Here is a 25,801-nt window from a genome sequence, read left to right as displayed (position 1 = left end):
TTTAACTCTTACAATAGAAAATTGTACGTTTTATAAATAGAAAAAATATCATTTTTGTTACAATAAGGATAAGGATGGATGTTCATTGATGGTGAATCTGATTTTCTATGGTGAAAGAAACAAATTCTCATGATAGCACAATTAATATGGTTTGAAAGGTTGAATTCATTTGCCTATAAAAGTATGGACGAGGCAAATAGATTACACACACAGCAATATAAAAATATTCTCTCTCTTTCTCTTACTATAAACAAATGCAATTTTTTCTCTTTTTACTTTTAATATTTTTTTCTATCTTTATATATATATTTATGCAATTCTCTCTCTCTTTACTTTTTATACTCTTTTCTATCTTTATATATATATCGAGGGTTACCTGAAACGTGTAGCTCGGCCGTCTGGCAAGACCCGAGGTGAGGGTTCCGTGACCCGAGCTTGATGTGCCGAGCGGCTGGTGGTTGTACCTGCAATGACACTCCGATGCTTAAGTTAGCATGGGTCCAAGCAGATATTGAGTAGAATTAGAGTATGAGTTATACCTGGGTGTTCCAGTGTATTTATAGTTTCAGGTAACAAATTTTCATTATGTCGAAACTCTCTCATCTTGAATTCAATGCTCTTGATATATCTGGAAACAATTATTTATCATGGATACTAGATGCTGAAATCCATATTGATTCAATGGATCTTGGAGATACCATTAAGGCTGAAAATAATGCATCCCAGAAGGATAAAGCTAAAGCCATAATTTTTCTTCGTCGTCATCTTAACGAAGGATTGAAAAATGAATATCTTATATTAAAAGATCCTGCAGATCTTTGGAAATACCTTGAAGAAAGGTACAATCATCAGAAAATGGTGATACTTCCTCAAGCCCGATATGAATGGACGCATTTGTATTTACAAGATTTTAAATCTATAAATGAATATAATTCTGCAATGTTTCGAATCACCTCATGAATGAAATTGTGTGAAAAAAAAAATAACTGATCATGATATGTTGGAGAAAACTTTCTCAACCTTCCATGCCTCGAATGTGCTCCTGCAGCAGCAGTATCGAGAGAAAGGGTTTAAAAAATATTCTGAGTTAATTTCTTGCCTTCTTGTTGCTGAACGCAACAATGAATTGTTATTGAAAAATCAGGAAGTGCGCCCAGCTGGCGCTGCCCCATTTCCTGAAGTAAATGTGGCAAATTACTCTAGAAGAGGTAAATGGCAAGGTTTTAATAATAAGAAAAATTATAGAAGGAAAAAGAATTATGTTCAAAAGAGAGGATCTCACCAGAAGTGGGATAAAGAAAGGAATATCGGGCAGAATAAATCAACAGGGGATAAGTGTTTCCGTTGTGGTGGAAAGGCCATTGGTCACGTACCTGTCGTACTGCAAGGCACCTAGTCGATCTTTACCAGGCATCTTTGAAAAAGGACGACAAAGGAAAGGAAACAAATTTTGTTTCAAATGATGCTGAGAACTCCACCACTCATTATGATGTATCTGATTTCTTTCAGGATCCTGAAGGAAATATTGGTCATTTGATCAATGATGGAATAGTTTAATATGTGGGATTGTGAAGTATCTATGTAAATAAATAATGTAAAGAACTTATTGTTAAGTTTTATTTTCTATGTATTTAAGTTTCAAATGTGATGTACATAAATAATGAAATATTAATGTTTATGAATTTTGAAATTATTAAATGTGTCAAATTTTAAAATAAAATTTTAGTATATGACATTATTTTATGTTCAGTGTTTCTTAGAAAAATAATTCTGATCAAGTATTCAATTTAACTGTGCATACTACTCATTTTATTATTATTTGTTTTTGAAGAGAATGGCAAGGATATGTAATGAAGATGTATGCCTTGCGGATAGTGCAAGTTCGCACACTATTCTCAAAAGTGATATATATTTTACCAATCTTGTGCCAAAGAGGAATATGTTAATACTATTATTGGCTCAGGCAATGTGATTGAAGGTTCCGGAAGAGCTATAATTTTGTTTCCTGGAGGAATAAAATTTATAATAAATAATGCACTATTATCTACCAAGTCTCTGAGAAACTTGTTGAGTTTCAAAGATATTCGCCGAAATGGATATCATGTTGAGACAATGAATGAGGGAAATCATGAGTATTTATGTATCACAACTCATGATTCAAATAACAAAGTTATATTAGAAAAATTACCCTCACTTTCATCTGGGTTGTATTATACCAAGATTAGTGCAATTGAATCACATGCCATTGTAAACCAGAAGTTTACTAACTCAAATGAGTTCATAACTTGGCACGACCGATTGGGTCATCCGGGAACAACCATGATGAGGAGAATTATTGAAAACTCTTATGGACATTCACTAAAGAACCAGAAGATTCTTAAAACTAGTGAATTTTGTTGTGCTGCATGTTCTCAAGGTAGACGCATCTTCGAGATGGTCACATGTGTGCTTATTATCTTCTCGCAACCTGGCGTTTGCGAGATTACTGGCTCAAATTATTCGATTAAAAGCACAATTTCCAGAAAATCCAATCAAAGCAATTCGTCTTGATAATGCTGGTGAATTTACTTCCCAAGCTTTTGATGCTTATTGTATGGCTAATAGAATAAGTGTTGAACATCCAGTAGCTTATGTTCACACACAAAATGAGTTAGCAGAATCACTTATTAAACACCTCCAATTAATTGCTAGACCCTTGCTTATGAGAACAAATCTCCCAACCTCGGTTTGGGGCATGCTATTTTACATGTCGCAGCACTTATTCGTTTGAGGCCAACAAGTTACCATCAGTTCTCTCCTATGCAACTAGCTTTTAGCCAGCAGCCAAATGTTTCCCATTTAAGAATATTTGGGTGTGCGATATATGTTCCCATTGCATCACCTAATCGCACAAAAATGGGACCCCAAAGAAAATTGGGAATATATGTTGGATATGATTCTCCCTTTATAGTGAGGTATCTTGAGATACAAACTGGAGATGTATTTAAAGCCCGGTTTGCAGATTGTCATTTTGATGAATCAAAATTTCCAACATTAGGGGAGAGAATAAGCTTCCTGAAAAGGAACTTAACTGGAATGCATCATCGTTGATGCATTTAGATCCTCGATCAGGACAATGTGAACTGGAAGTTCAAAAGATTATACATTTGCAAAGAATAGCAAATGAATTGCCTGATGCATTTTCTGATACAAAGAGGATAACCAAATCTTATATACCAGCGAAAAATGTCCCAATTCGAATTGATGTCCCAGTAGGACAAGTAGCCACTGAAGCAAATTCACGCCAGAAGCGTGGCAGGCCTGTCGGTTCCAAAGACAAAAATTCTCGAAAGAGAAAATAGGTAAATAATATTCCTGTTGAAAAAGACATAGTAGAGACACCTGCAGTTGTCCAAAATTCTGATATAACGCTAGAAGACGTTCAGGTACCTGAAAATTGTGAAAATGACGAGATCTCAATAAATTATGTCTTTACAGGAGAGAAATGGGACCGAAATAAGACAATTGTCAATGAAATATTTGCATATAATGTGGAATTAAATATCATGCATGAAAGTAAGGATCCTGAGCCAAGATTACTCGAAGAATGTCGACAAAGGAATGATTGGCCAAAATGGAAAGAAGCCATAAAGGATGAATTAGACTCACTTGCAAAACGTGAAGTCTTTGGACCTGTAGTCCATACACCTGAAGATGTAAAACCTGTTGGATATAAGTGGGTATTTGTGAGAAAACGAAATGAGAAAAATGAAGTTGTGCGCTACAAAGCCCGACTTGTGGCACAAGGTTTTTCACAAAGGCCCGGTATAGATTATGAAGAAATGTATTCCTCTGTGGTGGATGCGATAACATTGCGTTATTTGGTCAGTTTAGCTGCATATCATAAATTGCATATGCATTTAATGGATGTGGTAACAGCCTATTTATACGGCTCATTAGATCGGGATATCTATATGAAAGTTCTTGAAGGACTAAAGATATCTAAACCATCCAATGAATATTCGCAAGGGTTATACTCAGTCAAATTGCAAAGATCTTTATATGGTCTAAAGCAATCTGGACGAATGTGGTATAATCGTCTTACTGAGTATCTGGCAAAAAACGGATTCAAGAATGATGATATCTGCCCATGTGTTTTCATAAAGAAAACTACATCTGGGTTCATTATAATTGCTATGTACGTTGATGATTTAAATATCATTGGGACTCCTGAAGAGATTCCAACAATTATAAAAATTCTAAAAGAAGAGTTTGAGATGAAAGATCTTGGAAAGACTAAGTTTTGTCTCGGCCTGCAGATCGAGCATATAAAAAGTGGGATCTTTATTCATCAAACAACATACACAGAAAATATCTTGAAAATATTTTATATGGATAAGTCACATCCATTAAGTACCCCAATGATCGTAAGATCTTTGGATGTGGAAAAGAATCAATTCCGTCCTAAAGAAGAGAATGAAGATATCCTTGGTCCTGAAGTACCATATCTTAGTGCCATTGGAACGCTAATGTATCTTGCTAATAATACGCGTCCTGACATATCATTCGCGGTGAATTTACTAGCAATATATAGTTCCTCTCCAACCAGAAGACATTGGAGTGGAATCAAGCAAATCTTTCGATATCTTCATGGAACGGTTGATATGGGATTGTTTTATCCCTATGGATCCAAGTCACAATTAGTTGGCTATGCAGATGCTGGATACTTGTCTGATCCACATAAAGAGAGATCTCAAACAGGATACCTGTTCACATATGGTGGTATAGCTATATCATGGAGGTCCACAAAATAGACGATAGCAGCAACCTCCTCTAATCATGCTGAAATACTGGCGATTCATGAAGTTAGTCGTGAGTGTTTTTGGCTGAGGAGTTTGATTCAATATATTCTGTCATCATGTGGACTGATTGATCATAAGATTGCTCCAACTGTCCTGTTTGAAGATAATACAGCATGCATTGCTCAACTTAAAGGCGGATACATCAAAGGTGATAGAACAAAGCATATTTCTCTCAAATTCTTCTTCACTCATGATCTTCAAAATCAAGGGACAATTGATATCTGACAGATCCGCTCAAGTGACAATCTGGCAGATTTATTTACAAAGTCACTCCCAAAATCCTCTTTTGAGAGATTGGTACATGAGATTGGGATGCGCCGATTTCGAGACATTAAATGATGTCGGTATGAGGGGGAGACTATACTCTTTTTTCCTTGGTCAGATTTTTTCCCATTGGGTTTTTCTTGACAAGGTTTTTAATGAGGCAGTCCCGGTCACAAAGGATATTGTACTCTTTTTCCTTTACTAAAGTTTTTTTTTCCCACTGGATTTTTCTTTAGTAAGGTTTTAATGAGGCATATTCCTAAATGAGCATCCAAGGGGGAGTGTTACAACAAGGATAAGGATGGATGCTCATTGATGGTGGATCTGATTTCCTATGGTGAAAGAAACAAATTCTCATGACAGCACAATTAATATGGTTTATACTCTTTTCTATCTTTATATATATATTACAACATATAATATTATTATATATATACAAATCATTATTGAACTAATTATTTTAATGCTAGAGTCTTATATTAATACATCTTTATTTTATATTTAATATATCTTTTATTTATTTCACAACAATTTTTCTCCTTTTCGCTTTTCAAGAGAGCCTTTTTTTAATTATTTGTTGGAAAAAAAACGGGTTAATTCATGCATTTTAATTTTTAGCTAGTCATTTTGATGATTTTTTGGGTCCATTTTTTATTTTTATTACCCCTGGCCAATTTCACATGGCCCACCAACTTTCAGTCCATTATCCAACAATTTATAATTTGTGATTAACTGTTATTTAATCATTCTCCATCAAACAATCAAAACGGAAGCAACCAAAACCATAATACAAATCCATTATCCCTATTTAACTTTGGCTTGGCCGAGGTATTGCATCAATGGCCATATATTGGCTTCGCCACATCTCAGGCTTAAAACCTCAACTTGTACGTGTCACTCTCTTAACCTGACACCACGTAAAAGTATGGAATGTTGACAATCACGATCAACATCATAAAATCTCCCGATAGATAATTAATTGCTTACAAGACAAAATAATTGAGGGGTTTATGACGTTTAAATTGGTGTTTAACTCAAATATGGTATGTGTTCAAAAATGTTTTAATTTAGACATTACGAGATAAGAGATGAACAAATTATAGAAAGATTGGGTTAGAGATGTAAAATTGTTATGATCTTCTTATTTTGAGTTTTTAATATTTCGAATTTGTTATTCTCATGATTGGAGTGAGTTATAAATCACATTAATTAATGGTTATTTAAATTTTATTTTTTAAAATTATAAAATTAATAATTATTAATTACTTGTGTATCTATACTTTTTTTAGAATAGTGTATATGTCTCAAAATTATGACATGCACTCGTGTAGAGGTGGAGTTAGACAAAATATTAGAGGAGACAAAAAATATTTACATAATAAAATAAGACTAAAATAAAATTTTAAAAGAAATTAAACTGAAATTTACATATGTGGCTCCATCCCTAATGGCGTCATAGTGATTATGAGATTATGAAATTTTTTTTAAGTATAATTGATAAGATATAGAGAATTTTGTTTATCATAAAATTATCTTTTCATGAGATAATATTTTTTTTATATGTTAAGTCTCATTTCCATAATACATATATAATTAATATTGTAATGTTCTCTTTAATAAGAGAATGACGATTATTGATGAGGAGCTATTTTTTTTTTTAATAATCTTATTTCGAAATCGAGACAACTTCCAATCAACAAACTAGATTTTTTTTAAATAGATATTATTTTATTATAATAAAATAAAGTTATTTTCATAAGAAAGTACAAAAGAAGCTATGGGTATTTTCAATTATCACCAAATATGATTGAAAGACAAAAAATTTAAGAAAGAATAAAGTAAGAATAAAGAGAAATGAGCAGCATCTATTAGGTATGGCTATTAAGTTCACGCACTAGACTACTGATTTCTTGCACTGTCTTAAACGTTGGGATTATTAGCTTCTCAAAGATACACCTATTCCTCGCTTTTCAAGTGTTCCAACATAGCGCTGCAATGAAGAGGATCTTTTGTCTACCTTCGATTTGAGCCGCTGTCCAAGATAAGGCTCGTTGCCACCAATGGATGAAAGTCTCCTCTTCTCTCTGCTATAGGTCAGGGTTATTAAGTTTAGACTCCAGATTATTGAAGATATAGAGGGCATTGGAACAAAGCATAAAAAATTAATTCATCTTTCAACATGTATCTTGGGCAAGTGGCGGGGGTGGATGCAAATCGTCTATGAATTTGCAACAAACTGGATTTTTGAGACTTTTGATACTTATGATTTATGAATCTAATTTTTTGTATTCTAGGACATGCCCCCAACTCAGATTCAAGGTTAAAACATCGAGTTCCGAGTTCTAGGGTATCAAGTTCCAAACCGAGATCTCCGAATCAAATTATTTGTGTGCAAAATGAATGATGGGTTAGGTGCGAAAACGGTTAGGCAATGATAGCTTTGCATATTCTCGAATTATCCTTTTGTCCTTAGCATTTCAAATTTTTAACATATAGGATAGTTTAAAAACTATTTGCTTTCCATAACTGTTCATTTGATTCTTTTTTGTCACCTTTTAACCATCTCTTCTTCTCATTCTCTGCTCCACTTTGCATCCCATCACGATGTCCTAGTTTGCAGCACCTGAAAGTTGACCGTCTCCATCTTTTCCATCATCTCTTCATCACCCTTATTCATTTGGTTGGTTCTTTTGTTTTTTTTTCTTGTTGCCACAAACCTGAATTTCATAGTTACACCATTTGTATGCTTGCTTCTTATTTTTATTTGTTCGTTTCATGTCCCAACTTATGGGTCATCTAGTGCTTCTTGTTTCTTTGGGGGCAATACCTTCGGAGACTCTTATTTTTTGAACTTAGCTTTCTTAGGGTGCTACTATTCATAAGCATTTAGGTTTCTTGTAACTTATGTTTTTTGGTATGTAGTGTTACTATCGGAACTTGAACTAAACCCATAGACAATTAATCTGCATAAGCTTATGAAAGAAAGACGATGGGTTGAAAAATCCAAAGAGAAAAATATATAAAATGAACCACCTAGGAAATGGTGTCTGCTTAGCCAAAGTAAGGCTAAAGTTAGGAGGAGTATAATATGACCGATCGACATCAACAAGAAAGGTACCAGTTAACACAGTTTATTAAATAGACATTATCCTGAAACAAAATTACTATAAAAAAATGTTGAATATTGTCAAATTTATTGTCAGATTTAGCATCGTAGAGTAGCCGCGGCTTTATTAGTAGATTTATCGACAAATTAGGCATAAAATTTGTTAGGTCAAATTATTTCCGACGAATTTACAATTCCGACAGTAAAATCGCCGATAATTATTGGAGGAAAAATTAAAAAAAATAGCGCGTCCTTTAGGGGTTGGATTTAACGGCAAAAAATTCAACGGTAAACCCACTTAGTGAAATACTTCCTTTTGGCAACCCGCAATATATTACCATCGGATTTTTTCAATTGTAAAACCGACGGTAACTGTGCCATAAATTTGAAGCGCAAACACTCTTCCCCCTCATTTGAATTTGTCTCTCTCTCTAACTCTCTCGTCTCCCACTCTCTTTCTATCCCTCTCATTTCTCTGGCAGCCCCCTCTTCTCCGGGAGCCACTCCTTGTTGTTTTCGTTATCACTGTTGTAGCTATTGGATTCTGAACGAGCTGCTATCGTTGCTGTCGTTGCCACCAACGCCATTGCTTCTGCTGCTGTCTATGCCGCTACTACCACCGCTACGCCGCTGCCATCTATGCCGCTTCTTCTTGTCAACTCTAGTGCTCTTCTTCAGGTAATGCTTCTAGACTTAAGGTTTTCTGAAATTCTGATTAGTTAATATAATTTATAAGTTTTATTTCTTGTTTTGAGACTTTTGATTATTATTGATTATTTTGTTCTGAATTTAGGGTACTGAACTTGTTTTGAACTTAGGATTTTCTAAAATTATGAACCAAGGGTACTGAACTTATTTAATTTCAATTTTAATTAGAACATGTTTTGATTTGTGTTCCTTATTTAATTCTGAACTTAGGGTACTAAACTTGTTTTGAACTTAGAGTTTTTTAAAATTTTGAATTTAGGGTACTGATCTTGTTTAGTTTTAATTTTAATTAGAACATGTTCTAAGTTCTGTTTCTTATTTAGTTCTGAACTTAGATAATGAACTTGTTTTGAACTTAGAATTTTTTAAAATTCTGAATTTAGAGTATTAAACTTGTTTAGTTTCAATTTTAATTAGAACATGTTTTTATTTGTGTTCCTTATTTTGCTCTGATTTATTTTGATTCTAATTAAAACATGTTTTGATTACTGTTGATTTGTTCTAAACTAATTATTATAATTTATAAGGTTGATTTGTTCTGAATTTCTGATATTGTTGATTTTGTTTATTTTTTGTTAGAGACTCCGATAATAAGTCACATTAATTTTCAAAATATTTTAAGGGTGAAAATGACAATAAATTAAAAAAAATTAAATATGAGATCATTTTAAATAATTTATTGATGGCTTTTATTTGCATACAGACAAAATTATACATGTAGTAATATATATGCCTAAATGTTTGTGAAGTTGAAATGTGCACTTACCTCTTTTGTTTAATTTGATTTCAACGGATAATATATTTATTTAACTAAGTTTAACGTAGTTTATTTTGATTAAGCATTTTAAATGATTTTGTGAATATCTTTAGCATATTTTTAATTGATATGCTCTTTGCAGACATGACAACAGATAGAGGTGTTGTGGATCAACCTAGTGGTCGTGGTAGAGGGAGGGTTTCTGCCAGAATCCCTAGAAATTCTGGATCTTTTTCCTCTGCTCCGACTATCCCGGTGACGTCACAGGTTGCGAGTGCATCGGACCGGTCGTTCATCATGGTCTCTAACTCCAACTATGTTCCTGCGTCTACGGCGGCGACACTGCCTCCATCCGCTCAACAGCCCGCTATCTTGGCGACGCTGCCTCTGACGATGGACACCGTGGCGCTGGAACGCTCTTAAGAAGCCAGCCAGCTAATGCCCTCCACCACCTCCCATTGAACAAATGACGATTTGGCCTGATGGCAGAACGACATAACTACTACTTTAAGTCTTTTATATAATGAAAGTATTTGATAACTCGTGATTAGTGATTCTTGATTATTGATTATAGTTTTTTTGGATATAGGATTGTAGGTTTGAACTGCGAAAAGTATTTGATATATCGTGATTAGTGATTCTTGATAGTTGATTCTAGCTTTAGTTGATTTAGGGCTGTAGGTTTGAATTGCTGAAAGTATTTGATATATCACCACAAGAAAAAATGTTGAGTACCTTCGGATTTTTCGTCGAAAAATGAACAAAATTTGACGGTAATTGAATTATCGTCAGAAGGAATCAGACGATATAAATCTCACCAGTAAATGTTTACCATTAGAATTTTTTCTTCCAACGATAATTACCGTCGGATTCTCTGACAGATTACCTGTTAAAAGAACTGTTTGATTACCGGCAGATTTTTCTAACGATAATATTAGCGCCATAATATATTATTTTTCGTACTATTATCGTCGGATTATTTCCTCGGTAAATTCAACGGTAATGCCAATTTTTTAAAAATTTTTTTGAAATAAATGGTCAATTTTAATTTTTTATTTAAATTTATTTTTCAATCAATTAATGGTCAATTTATAAATAATCGAAACTTATTATTTAAAATAAATAATAAAATGTTCAAGTAAATTAAAAGTACAATAAATCAAATAAATACAATGAAACAATAAAATAAAACATTAATCACTAAAGATCCAGGTAGTCCTCGTCATCGTTGTCGTCGTAATTTTCGTGACCCTGATGAGGTGGCACAAAAGGTGATGATATAAATTAAAACTTCAGAAGCAAATAATAATAATATATAGCGATTTTTATAGAAATTTTGACAGAGTTTTATCTATAACTAGAATGCACCACAAACTCTTTCCATCAACAATTAACTTAAACAACAATTCAATAATCAGTAAATATGAAATACTTTCAGTCATTCAAACCTACAACCTGAAATTCACTAAACTAGAATCAATAATAACACACTTTAATTTCAGCAATTCAATAATCAATAAACATGAAATAGTTTTCATTCAAATCTACAATCCTAAATTAAATTCACTAAAATAGAATCAATAATCAGATACTTTCAGCAATTCAATAATTAGAAAATATAGAAGACTTAAAGTGATATATTACCCCGTGCTGCCATCAAGTTAAATCGTCATCTGTATGATGGGAGGTGGTGGAAGAGCATCAGTTGCTGCACTTTCATGAGAGGACTCAGGGGCTGCGGCTTCTGTCCTGGAGCGCGCTGCTGAGTCCACTACCACAACCACGTCCACGTCCACGACCAGTAGCTTGATCCACAACATCTCTACCTATAGTCATATCTACAAATAGCATACTAATTAACAAAAATTTAGAATAACAAATCAACAATAAATTATAATAATACCAATGTAATTCTTATAACATTAAGTTCAATATTTGAAATTCATTCTTAATATAAGTTCAAACACCAATTAAACATACATACAAAGTTGATATAATTGAGTTAAAAAATAAAAAGAACCTTAATTAATCTTATACTATTAAACAAATGACTCAATCATGCAACATCAAGATCAAATATTAATTGTCAGGCCCAATTTCAAATATACAATCTACACTAGCAACAAATAATTTAAAACTAGCAACAACTAAATATAATCCAAACACAGTGAATTAACATAATTTAAACAATTTTAAATAACTGTAACAACAATATTCAGCAATTCAATTTAATAATCGAGACCCTTTTCAACACTTTCATTGGTTAGGTTACTTCCTTGATACCCCTCTCAAAATTAGGCACAAATTGTCTCGAAGACTCCGTTTGAACCTATATTTTTGAAACAAAAGTAATGATAAAGGCTTGGTTAATAAGTATGCTATTTTATCAGGGGATATGTGTGACATAGAGAGCTTTTTTATTACTTTCTCAAGAAATGCAAGTCCAACTCTAAATGTTTGCATCTACTGTGCAACACTAGATTTGCTGCCAACAAATAAGTACTTTGGTTGTCACAATATATGGTTTGGAGCCATGGTTTAAGGGATGTGTAACTCTTCTAATAGTTGCTGCATGCACATAAGTTCTGTTTACGCAGCACACATGGATCTGTACCCAGCTTCTGCACTGCTCCTGCTCACCTATGTTTGCTTATTGCTCTTCCATGATATGAGACTGCATCCGAGGTAAACCCAAAATCCTGTAATTGACTTTCTATTATCTAGATCTTCACCCCAGTATCTGAAATAAGCCTAAAGTCAGTCAATCTTGAAAACAACAGACCATGTAGAGCTGTACCTTTCAAATATCTCAAGATCCTCTTAACGCTTTTCCAGTACTGTAATTTTGGTCTATACATGAATTTGTGATACTCTATTTGTTGCAAAGACTAAATTCGATCTAGTTAGAGTGAGATATTGTAAAGCACCAACTATAAATCTATAGAATTTTGGATCCTGAAATGATTATAAACCATAGGCTGACAACTTTATACTAAACACCATTCGAGTAGGCATAGGATTTAATGTTTCCATTCCTACCTTCTTTAACAACTCAGTAGCATATTTGATTTGAGAGATCAATAAAATTTCTTGAGGCAAATATGTAGCTCTTCAAGCCCCAAAAAATAGCCTAAATTTCTCATATCTTTCAATGGAAAGTCATTGTTGTGTTACTGAATAATAGTATCAATATCTTCAGTGTTGCTCCGTGTAACAATAATATCATCCACATGCACTAGCAAATACATAACATTAGAATTATAAAATCTCACAAGCAACGATATATCAGATTTGTCATTTAAATCACGGAGAGAGTTTGGTACCAAGCTCTAAGTGTTAGCTTGAAGTCATAAATGGCCTTATTAAGCTTACTCACTAGAACTCCATTTTCATTAGAATATCCTTGACGCTAAGTCATATATGTTATCTCATCTAATTTGTCATTTAGAAAGGTATTATCAAATCCAACAGTCTCAATGGCCAATCTAGAGGAACAACAATAGTAAAGATGACCTTAACAGTTGTAGGTCTTACCACAAGCCTGTAAATCTACTCATAGTCTATGCCTTCCACCTGATGAAATCCTTGTCCAACTAATCTTAGTATTTCTCCTTTTGAATTTCTTTTAATTGCAAACATCCACTTGCTACCTATTATTGTTGAATTTGATGGTGGTTTTGCTAATGTCCAAGTATTGCACTTCTGTTATCTATTGCCTCCTTCCAATGTGCACATTGTAGAGCTTTAGCCACAATCCTTGGAACATTGTTGGTAAGGTCAATAGGTTGAGCAACTAAGACTTTGGGTTGTCACATTAGATTTGGATCTGGTGGTCATTTGATGAGCATTTAATTTGTTGTTGGAATAAGAGGTAATCTGATTTTAATTCCACTTATAAGTATAGTTCCCGCTTGAGATAGAATTGTTGTAAGTGGAGTAGAAGTTTGAATTTCTGGTGCTGAAGAGTCTGTGAGATTCTGATGAGGTTCATTAACTTCATTAGACTAATTGGGCATAGATTGAGTTGGCATATAATGCAAGGATGAGATAAATGAGTCTCTTGATGTGGTGTTGGAGTATAAGTTTCAGCATGATCTGAGGTTTGTTGTGTGAATTGTGGTGTTGGTGGTGGCACATCAAGTTCAACTGTTGGATTAGAGACCTGAATCTGATAGGTGGTTGTAGTTAAGAGTTCGACAAAAGGAATAAGTGCTGCGAGATGGATTAGCAAAAAATTTTTGATACGGAAAAACACTTTCATGAAACATAACATGTTTAGCTAAATATTCTTTACCACTTTTTGCCATACATTTATAACCCTTATAATTTGAATCATATCCTGAGAACAAACATGGTTCTGGCTTGTAATTCAACTTGACTTTACTATAAAGCCTTACGAAAGGAAAGCACATGCAACTAAAAATTGAAAAAAAAAATATTGTAATCAGAAAAATGATGAAAAAAAAAACTCAAAAGAACTTTACTTTCCAACATTGGTGTAGGAAATCTATTAACGATATAGACTAAGTTCATGAATGGATCCTCCCAAAAAACTCATAAGAGATTGTAGCCAAAAGAAGGCCCATTTCTATGATATATCTGTTCCTCTTTTCAACACTCCTTGTTGATGATGTGTGTAAGGACAAGATTTTCTATGTTGAATGCCTTCAGATGCGAGAAAACCAGCGAAAACATGTGACATAAACTTCATTCCCTGATCAGATTGTAAGGCTTTTATGCATTGTCCAGCATGCTTTTCCAAGAACTTTTTATAATTTTGAAAGGCAATTAAAAATTGATATTTATTAGTAAGAAGGAGAATACATGTGTATTTGAAATAGGAATCTACAGACAAAATATATATTTAAAACCACTTCTTGATGCCACAAGAGTTGGTCTCCAAATATCTACAAAAATTAACTCTAAAGGTTGAGTATATACAATATCATTCAAAGATAAATGTAATCTATGCATCTTGGCTAAAGAAAAAAGTTCACTAACATGATTCAAAATAGAAGTAGAATTGATAGAATATTTATTCAAAACATTTATTACAATCTTGAGGGTACTATGGCCTAATATTTTATGCCACAGTTTCACTATTGGATTTGTTTACATTTAGTAGCAGTATGGGCAATAGAATTGAATGAATTATTAAGTAGGTGAGTTTTCTGGTAGCATAAGTATTGGTGGCTAAGTATGATTATGATTTGACTGGCCAATAGTATCCTTACATATGGTGTATGAGGTAATCACTAAAAAGTGTTAATCATTTGGTTAAGTGAGAGTGTATTTTTTTTTTTTTTGGGTCAGCAAGTAAGTCTATATTTGAGGTTATTGTAATGTCAATAAAATAAAATTACTTACCAAAAAATAATGTTTGTGATGTGGGTCATTGGGCTTGTTTACCAAAAGAGAATTTTGTATTATCATTTCATTATTATTGTTATTAAATTCTTCCGGATATTAATACCATAATACTTTGAATTGCTTATCTCAGTCACTCTTACCAACCATTTTATCTAGTGAAATTAAATGATCCGAGCAAAACTTGGTATTATAACATCGAGTCTCTTTTCCACTATGAAAATTCTCGTGAATTCTATCCATGCTATTTTCTTATGAACAAAATCCTCTATAGACAGGAATAAGTTCAGAGCATACTTAATGACACTGGATAAGGAAGAAAGATTTAATATTTTATTAATTAAACTATCACTAATTCTTTCATATGCTAAAACTATGAGATTAAAACGGATGTATTTTGTCGTATATATAGATAACAAAGTTAGCTCTTAACTGTTTAAAATTGAAAAAGAGAAGAATTATCAATTCAATTGTAACTTTAATTATTTGTTGCTAAGAAAAAAATTTAAAATAAAAGAAAAATTATTTGAGAAATATAAAAATATTTTTAATTAAAAATAAAAATTATATTAAAAATATATTTTATGTATTTTATTGGTGATTATTAATTATTTTGGGAATGAACATCATAAAATTAAATAGAAAAATTTTGAAAGAAGAAAAGACATAAAGAAAAAATAATTTAATATGAGAATTGATGTATTATCATTATCTTGTGTATTAATATACGTTAGAAAAGTAATTTTATGTACATGTATTATATTGTACATCATACGTGTGATGTTAAAATTAAAAAAAAAAAAGAATTTGAAAAACAAACTCATAAAAAATACCACCTCACTTGAATCAAAACTCACAAATTATATATGAATAGATAGATAAATAGATATGAAAATTATAACAATTTTTAAATAGTGAAAACAGTACTAACAAATTTTTTTATTTTATATTTTAGAAATAATAAAAGGGCATTTAAAAAATATAAAAATACAATTAAACCTAACCCCTTTTCTAGTGGTTTGTAATTGTTCATTTTCTTTTGTTTAATGAATTTGATTATCAAAAGGAGGGTTTAATTTTTTTCATAATTTTTGACACAATTAAATAATTTCATAAAATCAGTTTTTTCTTGGTCAAGTGATCAAATTCAATAAATCACATCACAAACATTACTTTTTGGTAGATATAATTTTTTAGAGAAGTGCTAGGTAAACAATGACTATCTTATTGGTCATTGGCCATTCCAGTTACTTTAAACACACTCATTCCATCAAATAAAAAACGACTTCCTATGATAACTTTATACACCATATGTAATAATATTATTAGCCAGTCAAATCATAGTCATATTTAGCCATCAACACCCATACCACATCAGAAGTCACCTATATTAGGTATACATATAGTAGAATTAACAGCAACATTTGATGAATTAGAAAAACTAGTTACAGATTTGGTATCACTTAAATACATAGCAAAATTATTAAAAAGATTCCCAGGGACTCTAAGATTATAAAAAGAATATGTTCTATTTCTAGACACGCCTTGAAAGAGAAAAGCCCTAGAATCTTGATCACCAATAGCGCAATAATCAGGCCAAAATTCAAAATATACATGGTTATTGGCTCCAAACTTTGAGTCGCTCAAAAGATTTTGATTAATTTGTGGCACAAGTAGCAAGTTGTTTAATCTAAAAGTAACATTTGCACAAGAATCATAAACAATTGAAGAATATGATTGAGTAATTGGAATAGCTGCTCTATTACCTACATAGAGTTGTTCAGACTCATGATTGCTTGAGGAAGAAGTAAGATGTGACATGATGACTCACGCCTGAATCTGAGAGACATCAAGCCTCACTAACAGATGAAGAAATGGAGATATAAGCTCGCAGTTGATGAAAACTGGTTGATGGAGGTGGTGGCTGAGTGTTGCAATAAGGGGTCTGCATTGGTGTTGAATTTTTCCCAAGTTTGGCTTGAATGCAGAATCCTCCACCTCTATTAAGTTCAAAAGATGAATAACTTGCAAGATTTTAGTTGTGATTTGAGACTTTGAAAACTTGATGATGCAACTGCTTCGAAATTGCTTTCAGTCCTTTTCCAGACTTCATAAAATTGTGAGAGATAAATAACTTTATTCTTGAAGCTCATGGTCATGGATTCAACAGGCCATGTGGTGAGAGTTGGATCTTGAAGCAAGCCTCCTTGTTTTGTAATACCAAAAAAGAATTTTAAAGATCTGATGAACACAACAAAGTGTAGAACTAAAGATTGCTAGAAGAAATGAAAGAACTAGAAAAGCGAAAAATATTTCTTGAGTAATACATAAGCTAGTTTTGATTAAGAGAATTACACAAAAGTCACCAATCTTAACTCTACTAGCTTCTAATATAGTGCAGAATCATATTGCATGATAACTGCTTAAGGACTAGTTACAGCAACTTCTTAACTAAAATTAGTTTAACTAATTACATTGGTTAGCTTACTCCCTTGATAATCTGAAAACAAAAAACTTAAACATCAAACAAAAATCTCTCAAAAAAATTACCCTGATAAAAAATTTAAAATGCACGTTATTTATGATTGAGAAATTATTATACACAGCTGCATCCTACTGATTTGGGTCATGTATAGTCTATTGTCAACTATAATCCTGTATTTTCTTATATTGCTCCATATCCTATTCTAACAATATCAACATTGATCATATAATTAATAACTTATTCGTCATGATTCTATATCACTCCCTCTTTTTCAACTTCAGTCACCAAACAATAGTTTATGAGATTGGAACTTATGCTACAAAGTAACCTATTACGTATTATACACAATGTATACATACTATGCTACGTGCATGGTTGGATAATATGAAGGGATTTGACCAGGATACACCACCATCGGAACCCGAGGTCTGTCTGTTCTCTCCGTTGGCTCTGCTCTCTCTGCTTTTTCCGGTTGTTCGTTCTCGGCTTCACCGCCACCTTCGAAATCTTGAACTTCAAGTATCTCAACTCGACGGTTCATCTTCTTCCTTATCTTTATGGCAACCTCTGCTGGATCAAATCTGCCACATACGCATACCCTGCGTTGCTGCTTCTCAATCAGATGGGTCTCAATCTCTTCAAAATGCAGTAAGGAAGACTTGTTAAAATTTTCGATATTTTAAATCTCAATTCTTAAATATGTTTTTTATCTTTTCAAAAAATATTATTTTATTTCGATGAACTTAATTTTAATCCAATCGTCTAATCATATATATTTTGTGGGTGACCATTCATGTAGTCAATATAAAAGATAATTATTTTTACTTGATGTTACATAATTTGATATATGCGTAAATTGTTTCAGTTTATCAAAACTGAATTCTAGTTTAAAACCCTCACATTTTGTTTCTCTGGTTTTAGTACTAGAAAAATTTAAAATTTATTATGTTTGATATGTTAAAATGTTAAATGCTGCGGTGCTACATAACATTTTAGCATGTTACCATTAGTATTTGACATACCAAAATAATGAGAAAGACCAAAGCAAAAAGCTTCAAATTTTCTATGACCAAAACATTAAAAAATTAAAAAAAAATGTATTGTACATCACCAAAAAACTTATGTTTAAGCTCTAATTAGTACAGTCCTTTTACCTTTCATCCTTAGAATAATTCTCCTTAATTTTCGGCAGCAAGCATTGCAGTCAACATTGATTCTCAAAATCATGCAACAATACTGCAAATATAAAAACAGAGACTAAAATTAAAATCTATAAAATTATGCTTGAGAAATATGATCGATCAGCTCTTGATATACATTTGTGTATGTGAATAGAATATCAAAAAATTTTACCTTTTCAGTCATGGGAATGGAATTGATAGTACCCAGGATGTGGTTTTATTTTGAATAAGCCAAAAGGCATATAAATAGAAAATAATTTTTTGGCGGTTTTGAGAATATGAATGTTCGTGGAGGGTGAACCAATGAAAACTGATATTTATACCATTTCTCTTGTTTCAAATAATAAGATATTATTATATGTTCTTTCATTTTGGAATCTGATTCTAATTAGACCCAGAGAGGTAGTCGTTTGTCTTATGACTCCTTTTATCCTTGTCTTCACCTTAAGACTACTTAATTAATTTGAGGACACAATATGGTAAGGGTAAGCATCTCTTCGTGCACATGGTTTGCATTACCTAAAGCAACAATCAAAAGCAGTGGAAGCATCTCTATATATATTTTCAAGGTTTATACTTTATAATATATAAACAGCATCAAGGGTTAATGCATAAATTCTGGTTGCCTTAACTAATTAACAACCTTGTTGGCTTTTCCAAAAAATAGTCAATCCAAATGTTCAAGAGAAAGCACAAACCTTTTTTTTCCAAACGAATGTAGACTGTAGTAATCCAAATTGATAGTAGAAGGGTGTGGTTGTGCAAGGTTATAAAGTTGTTTGTCTTCAAAATTCAAATAATAAAACAAAATTTATTTTTAAAGTCTGCACTAGTGTGCAGGATTATATCTAAAAAATTTATATGGACCACATAAGAGCAAACAATTCTCTTCTAGTAACAAACATTGAATAAATTAAGGATCTATCAACAAAAAAATGTAAGTATATTATGTTCTAAAATATTATTATTAGTACACTACTATCAGAAATGCTCTAATTTACTCTCAAATTTTTCTCACAGTAATTACCGTCAAATTTTACATAAGAAAAAAAGGTAATCTCTAAAATTCATATTCTTGAAACTGTTACCGTTAGAATTTTATCTGGACTTAGAACCAACTATGAAATACTGGCAGAGTTCTTGTTGCAAATACATCAAAACAATCCAACATTATGAAACGCATGATAGAAATAAAAGTGCAGGGTGAAAGTAACACTCAAAATCTTTCGTTGACTGAGGTGACAGGAATCATACAGGAACATCATATTTTTTACTTCTTTGCTGAACAAATTTCATTGAAAAATTCTTTATGAAAAAATAAAAACAAAAAAATACAGCACAACCTATTTCCTCCGAATCAAAGCGAAAGGCAGCTATTGAGATTATTCTTCTAGGTTACAATTTCCTACCAAAACATGTATGGCATCATCCTTGCCTCCTTGGGATTCAATACAAACACCCAACTAAATGAAGCTTTGATGCAAACTAACCTAAGATACAATTTCTAGGTTAACAAGAACCTGAAAGAGAAAGACCGCATCGAATGGATGCACTCTTGGGCTAAATTATTCTGTGTAGTATGTACTCGTGAGTAAAGAGAGAAAAAAAGAACAAAACAAAAACAAAAACTTGATATAACTAAAAAATTTAAAAGTCACGTAGTCACCTACACATAACTGAGTTAGTTAAAGACCGTACAACTGAAGAACTGAAAATGGAAGGATCCCTGGCGTATTTGCAGTCGTCAGGATCAACTTTCAGTGATGCTCAAAACTGTCCGAAGCATCCAATTGCAGAACCTTGGGGAACTTCATGCTGTCAAGCTCTGATTGAAACCTCGCCTTTGGCAAGTGTTACCATTTTATTCCATAACTAAACATCTAAATCAACGTGTAAATTATCCTCTATGACGTGATACATTTTAATTGGATGTTTAGTTTTAATTTGAATTAATTTAACGCAATAAAAATTAACATCTTAACTAAAATAAGGCCATTTTATAATTAAATATTTTTTTATTATTTTACAAATTTTTTTAATTTAGAAAAGCTTCGTCCAATATTTTTGTAATATATTTAAATCATTTTCAAAAGGCTTTGTCAATGCAAGGGGGATGGAACAGCACAGGATTGAGAAGTTAGAGGCGAATTAGTAGTAGCGGGAAGACTAGTGACCAATAGAGTTGACATTTGACAATTCATGTATGTCTTGTGAAAGGAACATAAGGAATTTATTATTCTCTAAAAAGGTGAAAATTTAGACTATTTTCTAATATGAAATACATCAAAGTAATACTTGGATTTTTAATGTCTTTTGTGTGAATATTCAACCATTGAATTTGCACCAAGTTAATTGGAATCTGTTTAAAAAATTATAATCTATCCAAATTTCTTTTGTATGGCTAAATGTAATTATTATATGCACACACGTTTGTGTGTATACCTTATATGTATCTGTTACTAAATATATTTTATAAAAAAAATCATTATAATGATAAATAAACACGTATACATCCTTCGAGATAAAAATGGTGAAAAATATATATTTTTATGTAACCACTACACCAAGATAAAATTATTACTCAAGTCATTGGTAAGTTCCTCTACACACACACATATCTTCCTTCTATACATCATTATTTTGTAACTTCTGTATATCATCTTTGTAACATTTGTGGAAACATGAAAACAACATAATATGATCCCGGTACTTTTCTTCTGTCTTCATTTTTAGTAATAATAATGATCATTATTATTTATAGTACGTGGTTTCCAAGTGTCTGCAAAGCATGCAGGCGATCTAGCTGAAAACAATGGGAAACTCAAAACAAGTAAATAACTGAATTCCTATTAAACGGTGGTAAGTTCCACTTGATTCTCTTCTGAGCTGGTGCTATCTTTGTCATGGACCTGAATTGGCTTGTAAGTGTAGTATTTGACACAAAATATGTAGTAAATAAGATTAAGGAATTGCAAGATTGTGATGAGCCAATAAAAGTACTCTAACTTTCCTTTGTTGAGGTTATTATCCGGAAGCCAATTAGACCCATTGGGCCCACGAGTGAACTTATGGACCATAGTGACCAAAAGTGTGCTCACATAGTTCCCAAGAGAAATGGAAGTCCAAAAGAGTGCCATAGCGGTGCTTCTCATACTCTCTGGAGCCTGGTCATAGAAAAACTCAAGGTGCCCAATGGACATAAAGGCCTCGGCAATTCCATGAAGCCCATACTGTGGTACAAGCCAAAATACAGAAATAGGGATTATAGCAGAGGAATGGTCAATAAGCCCATGGGCCATAGCGGCCTTCTTACGCTTAATTTCGACGAATCCGGCAACTAGGGTGGCCAAGGTTGAGATCACAAACCCAATCCCCATCCTGTGGAGGAAGCTGATGCCTCGGTCAAGCCCGGTGAACCGGCGGGCTATACGGATGAAGACTCGATCGTAGAAGGCTGTGGTGGCGAGCATGGCCGTAATGGTGAAGACGGACATGGAGCCTGCTGGGATCTGGAAGGTTTTGGTGAGGTGTCTGTCCATTGTTTTTGCTTGTTGGAGGGAGAATGTGCCTTGTTGGGCATAGGCTGTGATCAGAAGAATACCTGAGGCCCATATTGGGCCCATTCTGATCAAAGATTTTAGTTCCTCAACCCTGTGAATTGTGTTTAGCTTCCATAAGTTTGGTGACTTTGTATCATCCCCTTCTGTCACCACGGTTGCCTTGTCCAGAAATCTGTATCAATTTTAAAAGACTATCAGTTATTATTATCTTCCTTTCGCATGTTCAAAAAATATTATATTTACATAATCCTTTTCAACTAGACTTCATTCCCAATTTACTTTTCTAATACTACATGCGCAGTTCTATCAAATTTACTGTTAATTAAACGATTACATTTTCATTAAACTAAACTACACTAAATAATTTTTATATAAATGAATATAAAAAGAAGTTACAGATGATTTGTAACTAATATATGAATAAAATATATCTTAGTAGTACGTAAGTTACTTATATATTTATTTTACTACTGAATTTTTCTATCAATGTTACTTAAACTGTAGAACTTTGACAAGACAAATACATATGAAATACATCTATCAAATTTAGTTGAGAGAAGCATATATAGAAACCAAATATAAAATAAAATCTAAAATTTATATTAGAAGAACAATCTGACTATTTAAACATTAATAACAAATTACCAATGATAATTCTTTTTATTTCTCACAAGTACTCCATTAATAATAAATTACCTAATGATAAACCTTTTTATTTCTTGTAGTATCTCTAACATAGTAAGTTAATTCATTATAGATTTAAGTTTTATTTAAAAATTTGTGATTGATTAATAAAGTATTGCATGCACAAAATATAATTTAAAATCTTGAGACTTGTTATTTGTTTAAGGAGATAAGTGAACATACTACGACTAACGTCTCTTTCCACTAATCAAATTGGTTTATCCGATGATAATTTATTAAACGGTTACGTTACGCGTAGATTAAAATCAGTCACTAAAATTAACTATTAGTATAAAATATATATTGAAATACAAATACACATTAAAAATAAATTAAATTAGATATATATTTATATACAAATATATTAGTAACTAATTAAAAATAAATTAAATCAGATATATATTTATATACAAATATATTAGTAACTAATTTTAGTATTTGAATAACATTTTTGCTTATTAAAAGGCCTCCTGTATGATTTTGTAGAGAGTTAGTGCAAATCCTATTCCCACTAATGACATCTACATGGTTCTAAAGCTTTCCGTGCGATGAGTTGTCAATCCGGTTGTAGAAATAGCATTCGGCTAAAAGGAAATAATAGTTGGGTGAAAAACAAGGATAATGATAAGTATCCTATGGACCAAAGTGGAGCTCTCAAAGTCTGAGACTCTCTGGACCTTGTTAGGAAGAAAGTGGAGAGGTAGGGGCTGACTAGAAAAGGATTTGGTGCCCACTTGCCTGCTACTTGCATGGGTTGCCCATAATAAATAGATCGACACAAAAATGTGGTGGCGGTGATCATGATCAAGTGAACAAAAAGTTACTCATATAGTATATGATTTCATTAGGCACAGACACAGACATAAGGACAAGATTTGAGTCGCATGTGGACAGGACCAATTAATGATGTGAACTCCTCAATAATTCACCGCTAAGGCCTAAGAGAAGCGAAATTAAATTAGAATTCAATCATTCATCATGCCAATAGAAATAAGGATTGGCAAGTATTTTATTTTAATTTTATTCTAAAATTTTTTAATTTGTATCAAATATATTCTTAGCAGTTAATTTTTTAAAAAACTTAAAGATTAATTCCACAACAATTTTAAAAAAATAACTTTCAACAAAAAACAAATCAAATATCATTGTCATTAATTATTGTTAAATTGGACTTAAATTTTTTAAAAGTTTAATTATCAAGAATATATTTTATACAAATAAAAAATATTTTGGATAAAATTAAAATCAAATAAAACTTAAAAATATTTTTAAAATTTTTAATAAATTTCAAAGACAAAATATACTTTACTTTTTAAAATATCAATATTAAATAGTTAAAAAAAATTAGTTACTAATTAATTGTCATTAAATTTATATATGTAATCAAACTTCATAATAACATAATTAAATTAGAATTGCATTCATTAATAATTGACCACTTTGTTAAAAAAATTAAAACAATATTTATAAATATATAAAAATATATAATAATAACTATTATTTTGTGTTCATAGAAATTTTTAATTAGTAAAATTCTCCGTGGTATTTTTAATATCTAATTATATGGAGTGGGAGATGCATGACTTATTCTATTTATCTATTGTATGGGATAAGATATTTGTATGGATTTCACTTAAACTATCAATTTACCCATGATGTTCAACTCACAATAATATAAGCACATCTCTCTTGAATTTATTTTTATACTTATGCAATTCTAATATCTCACATGCACTTCTAATATAGTTGGTGAAAATCATACGCAAGTATTTATGTAATAAATTTAATAGAACTCTATTTTTACTATGAGCATGTTTCACTTGGGTATCCATTAAAAAATCTCCACTATTGTCAACCTTAGCTTGAATCGTTTGAGCGAAAAGTTCAAAGTTAGAATCAAGCCACGCATGCTCAGGCACGTCGCGTCAAGGGTTTCAAAAAGTCAATTATTAATAACGGAATAGGTGAATAAGTAAAAATAGGTAGAAACTATAATAAACTGATATTAAGTAACTCTTTAAATAATATGCTATTTGTTGAAAGTGCAAAATACACTAATTATTAGAAGGTGACCAAATCTTTCAATTTTATTAATTAGTATAAACAGAAATATTTGGTAATTAAAATAAATTAATTAAAATAGTCAGAACGGTAATAATTAATAAATACTAAAACATTGATAGCTGGTATATTATGGAAACCACATTGATTTCTAGTGGATAAAATTCAAGGGTGGTTGAGATATGTCGCTGCATTAAATTTTAAACCTCTTTCAAAGAGGAAAATGACTGTTTGACAAGAAGAATCCACTTTTTAAAGTCGAAATGAGGTGGAAATTATAGGAAACAAAAACAGAAAAGAACGATAATCGTGTGAGACTTGTAATATACTTCTATTTCATAGAAATTAAAATAAAGTCCAACATTGGAGACCAAAGAAATAATAATTAACTCATGTAGGTGCCAATACTTAATTGATGCATGTGCCGATAGGCCACTAATCTAGTAGATTATTGGAATAAAAGCGACATTAGCAAGAACCTATCCCACTATATATTACATTTTAGCTGTCCTCGAATTTTATCTATTAATGATTATAAAAAATTAACGAATATTTAATTTGATCCTTTATAAATATTAGTTAAACAAAATTCACAAACACATAAACTTATTTACAAACGGACTTTATTAGAAAGGTAAAGATAAGTTTGGTTTGCATTTTTATTTGTAATATTTTTTGTTTTTTAAATTTTGTGAAAAAATAGTAAAAATTATAAAATTTTATGTTTTATGTTTTATTTTTTATTTTTATTTTTTATTTTTTTTACAAAATTTAAAAAAATATATTA

General features: G+C 31.7%; 2 protein-coding genes across 5 annotated transcripts in view; both read right to left on the bottom strand.

The window, feature by feature from the left end:
• Positions 1 to 17,227: 17,227 nt before the first annotated feature.
• Positions 17,228 to 18,990, bottom strand: LOC107491037 (heavy metal-associated isoprenylated plant protein 19-like). 4 transcript variants are annotated; one of them, XM_021143407.2, is made up of 4 exons: positions 18,882 to 18,990; positions 18,683 to 18,764; positions 17,888 to 18,164; positions 17,228 to 17,249 (listed from the first exon to the last, which is right to left on the bottom strand). In XM_021143407.2, coding segments are annotated over exons 1-4 (372 nt in total). In that variant the 5' UTR covers positions 18,894 to 18,990; the 3' UTR covers positions 17,228 to 17,248. The 4 variants fall into 4 exon arrangements, with proteins under 4 accessions (XP_020999066.1, XP_052118416.1, XP_052118415.1 ...); XM_052262456.1 differs by lacking the exon at positions 17,228 to 17,249 and adding an exon at positions 17,251 to 17,284; XM_052262455.1 differs by lacking the exon at positions 17,228 to 17,249 and adding an exon at positions 17,521 to 17,543.
• Positions 18,991 to 21,224: 2,234 nt separating this feature from the next.
• Positions 21,225 to 25,801, bottom strand: part of LOC107491304 (protein NRT1/ PTR FAMILY 3.1) — a 7,459-nt gene continuing 2,882 nt past the window's right edge. The window contains exon 4 of the mRNA XM_016112142.3: positions 21,225 to 22,441. Coding sequence (XP_015967628.1) covers positions 21,559 to 22,441 — 883 coding nt within the window. The 3' untranslated portion in view covers positions 21,225 to 21,558. The remainder of the gene's footprint in view (positions 22,442 to 25,801) is intronic.

This window comes from Arachis duranensis, chromosome 5 (genome assembly GCF_000817695.3).
Source record: "Arachis duranensis cultivar V14167 chromosome 5, aradu.V14167.gnm2.J7QH, whole genome shotgun sequence".
NCBI classification, from domain to species: Eukaryota; Viridiplantae; Streptophyta; class Magnoliopsida; order Fabales; family Fabaceae; genus Arachis; species Arachis duranensis.
The sequence above is the reverse complement of the archived record's forward strand: the minus strand, read 5'-3'. Positions and strand labels throughout refer to the sequence as shown.

Bases quoted from the DNA above. Each gene is read 5' to 3' on its own strand.
- LOC107491037 (XM_021143407.2), bottom strand. The intron at 18,165-18,682 runs GTAAAAGGACTG...TGCATTTTGAAG, and splicing joins AATTATTCTAAGGATGAAAG to AGATTGAGACCCATCTGATT.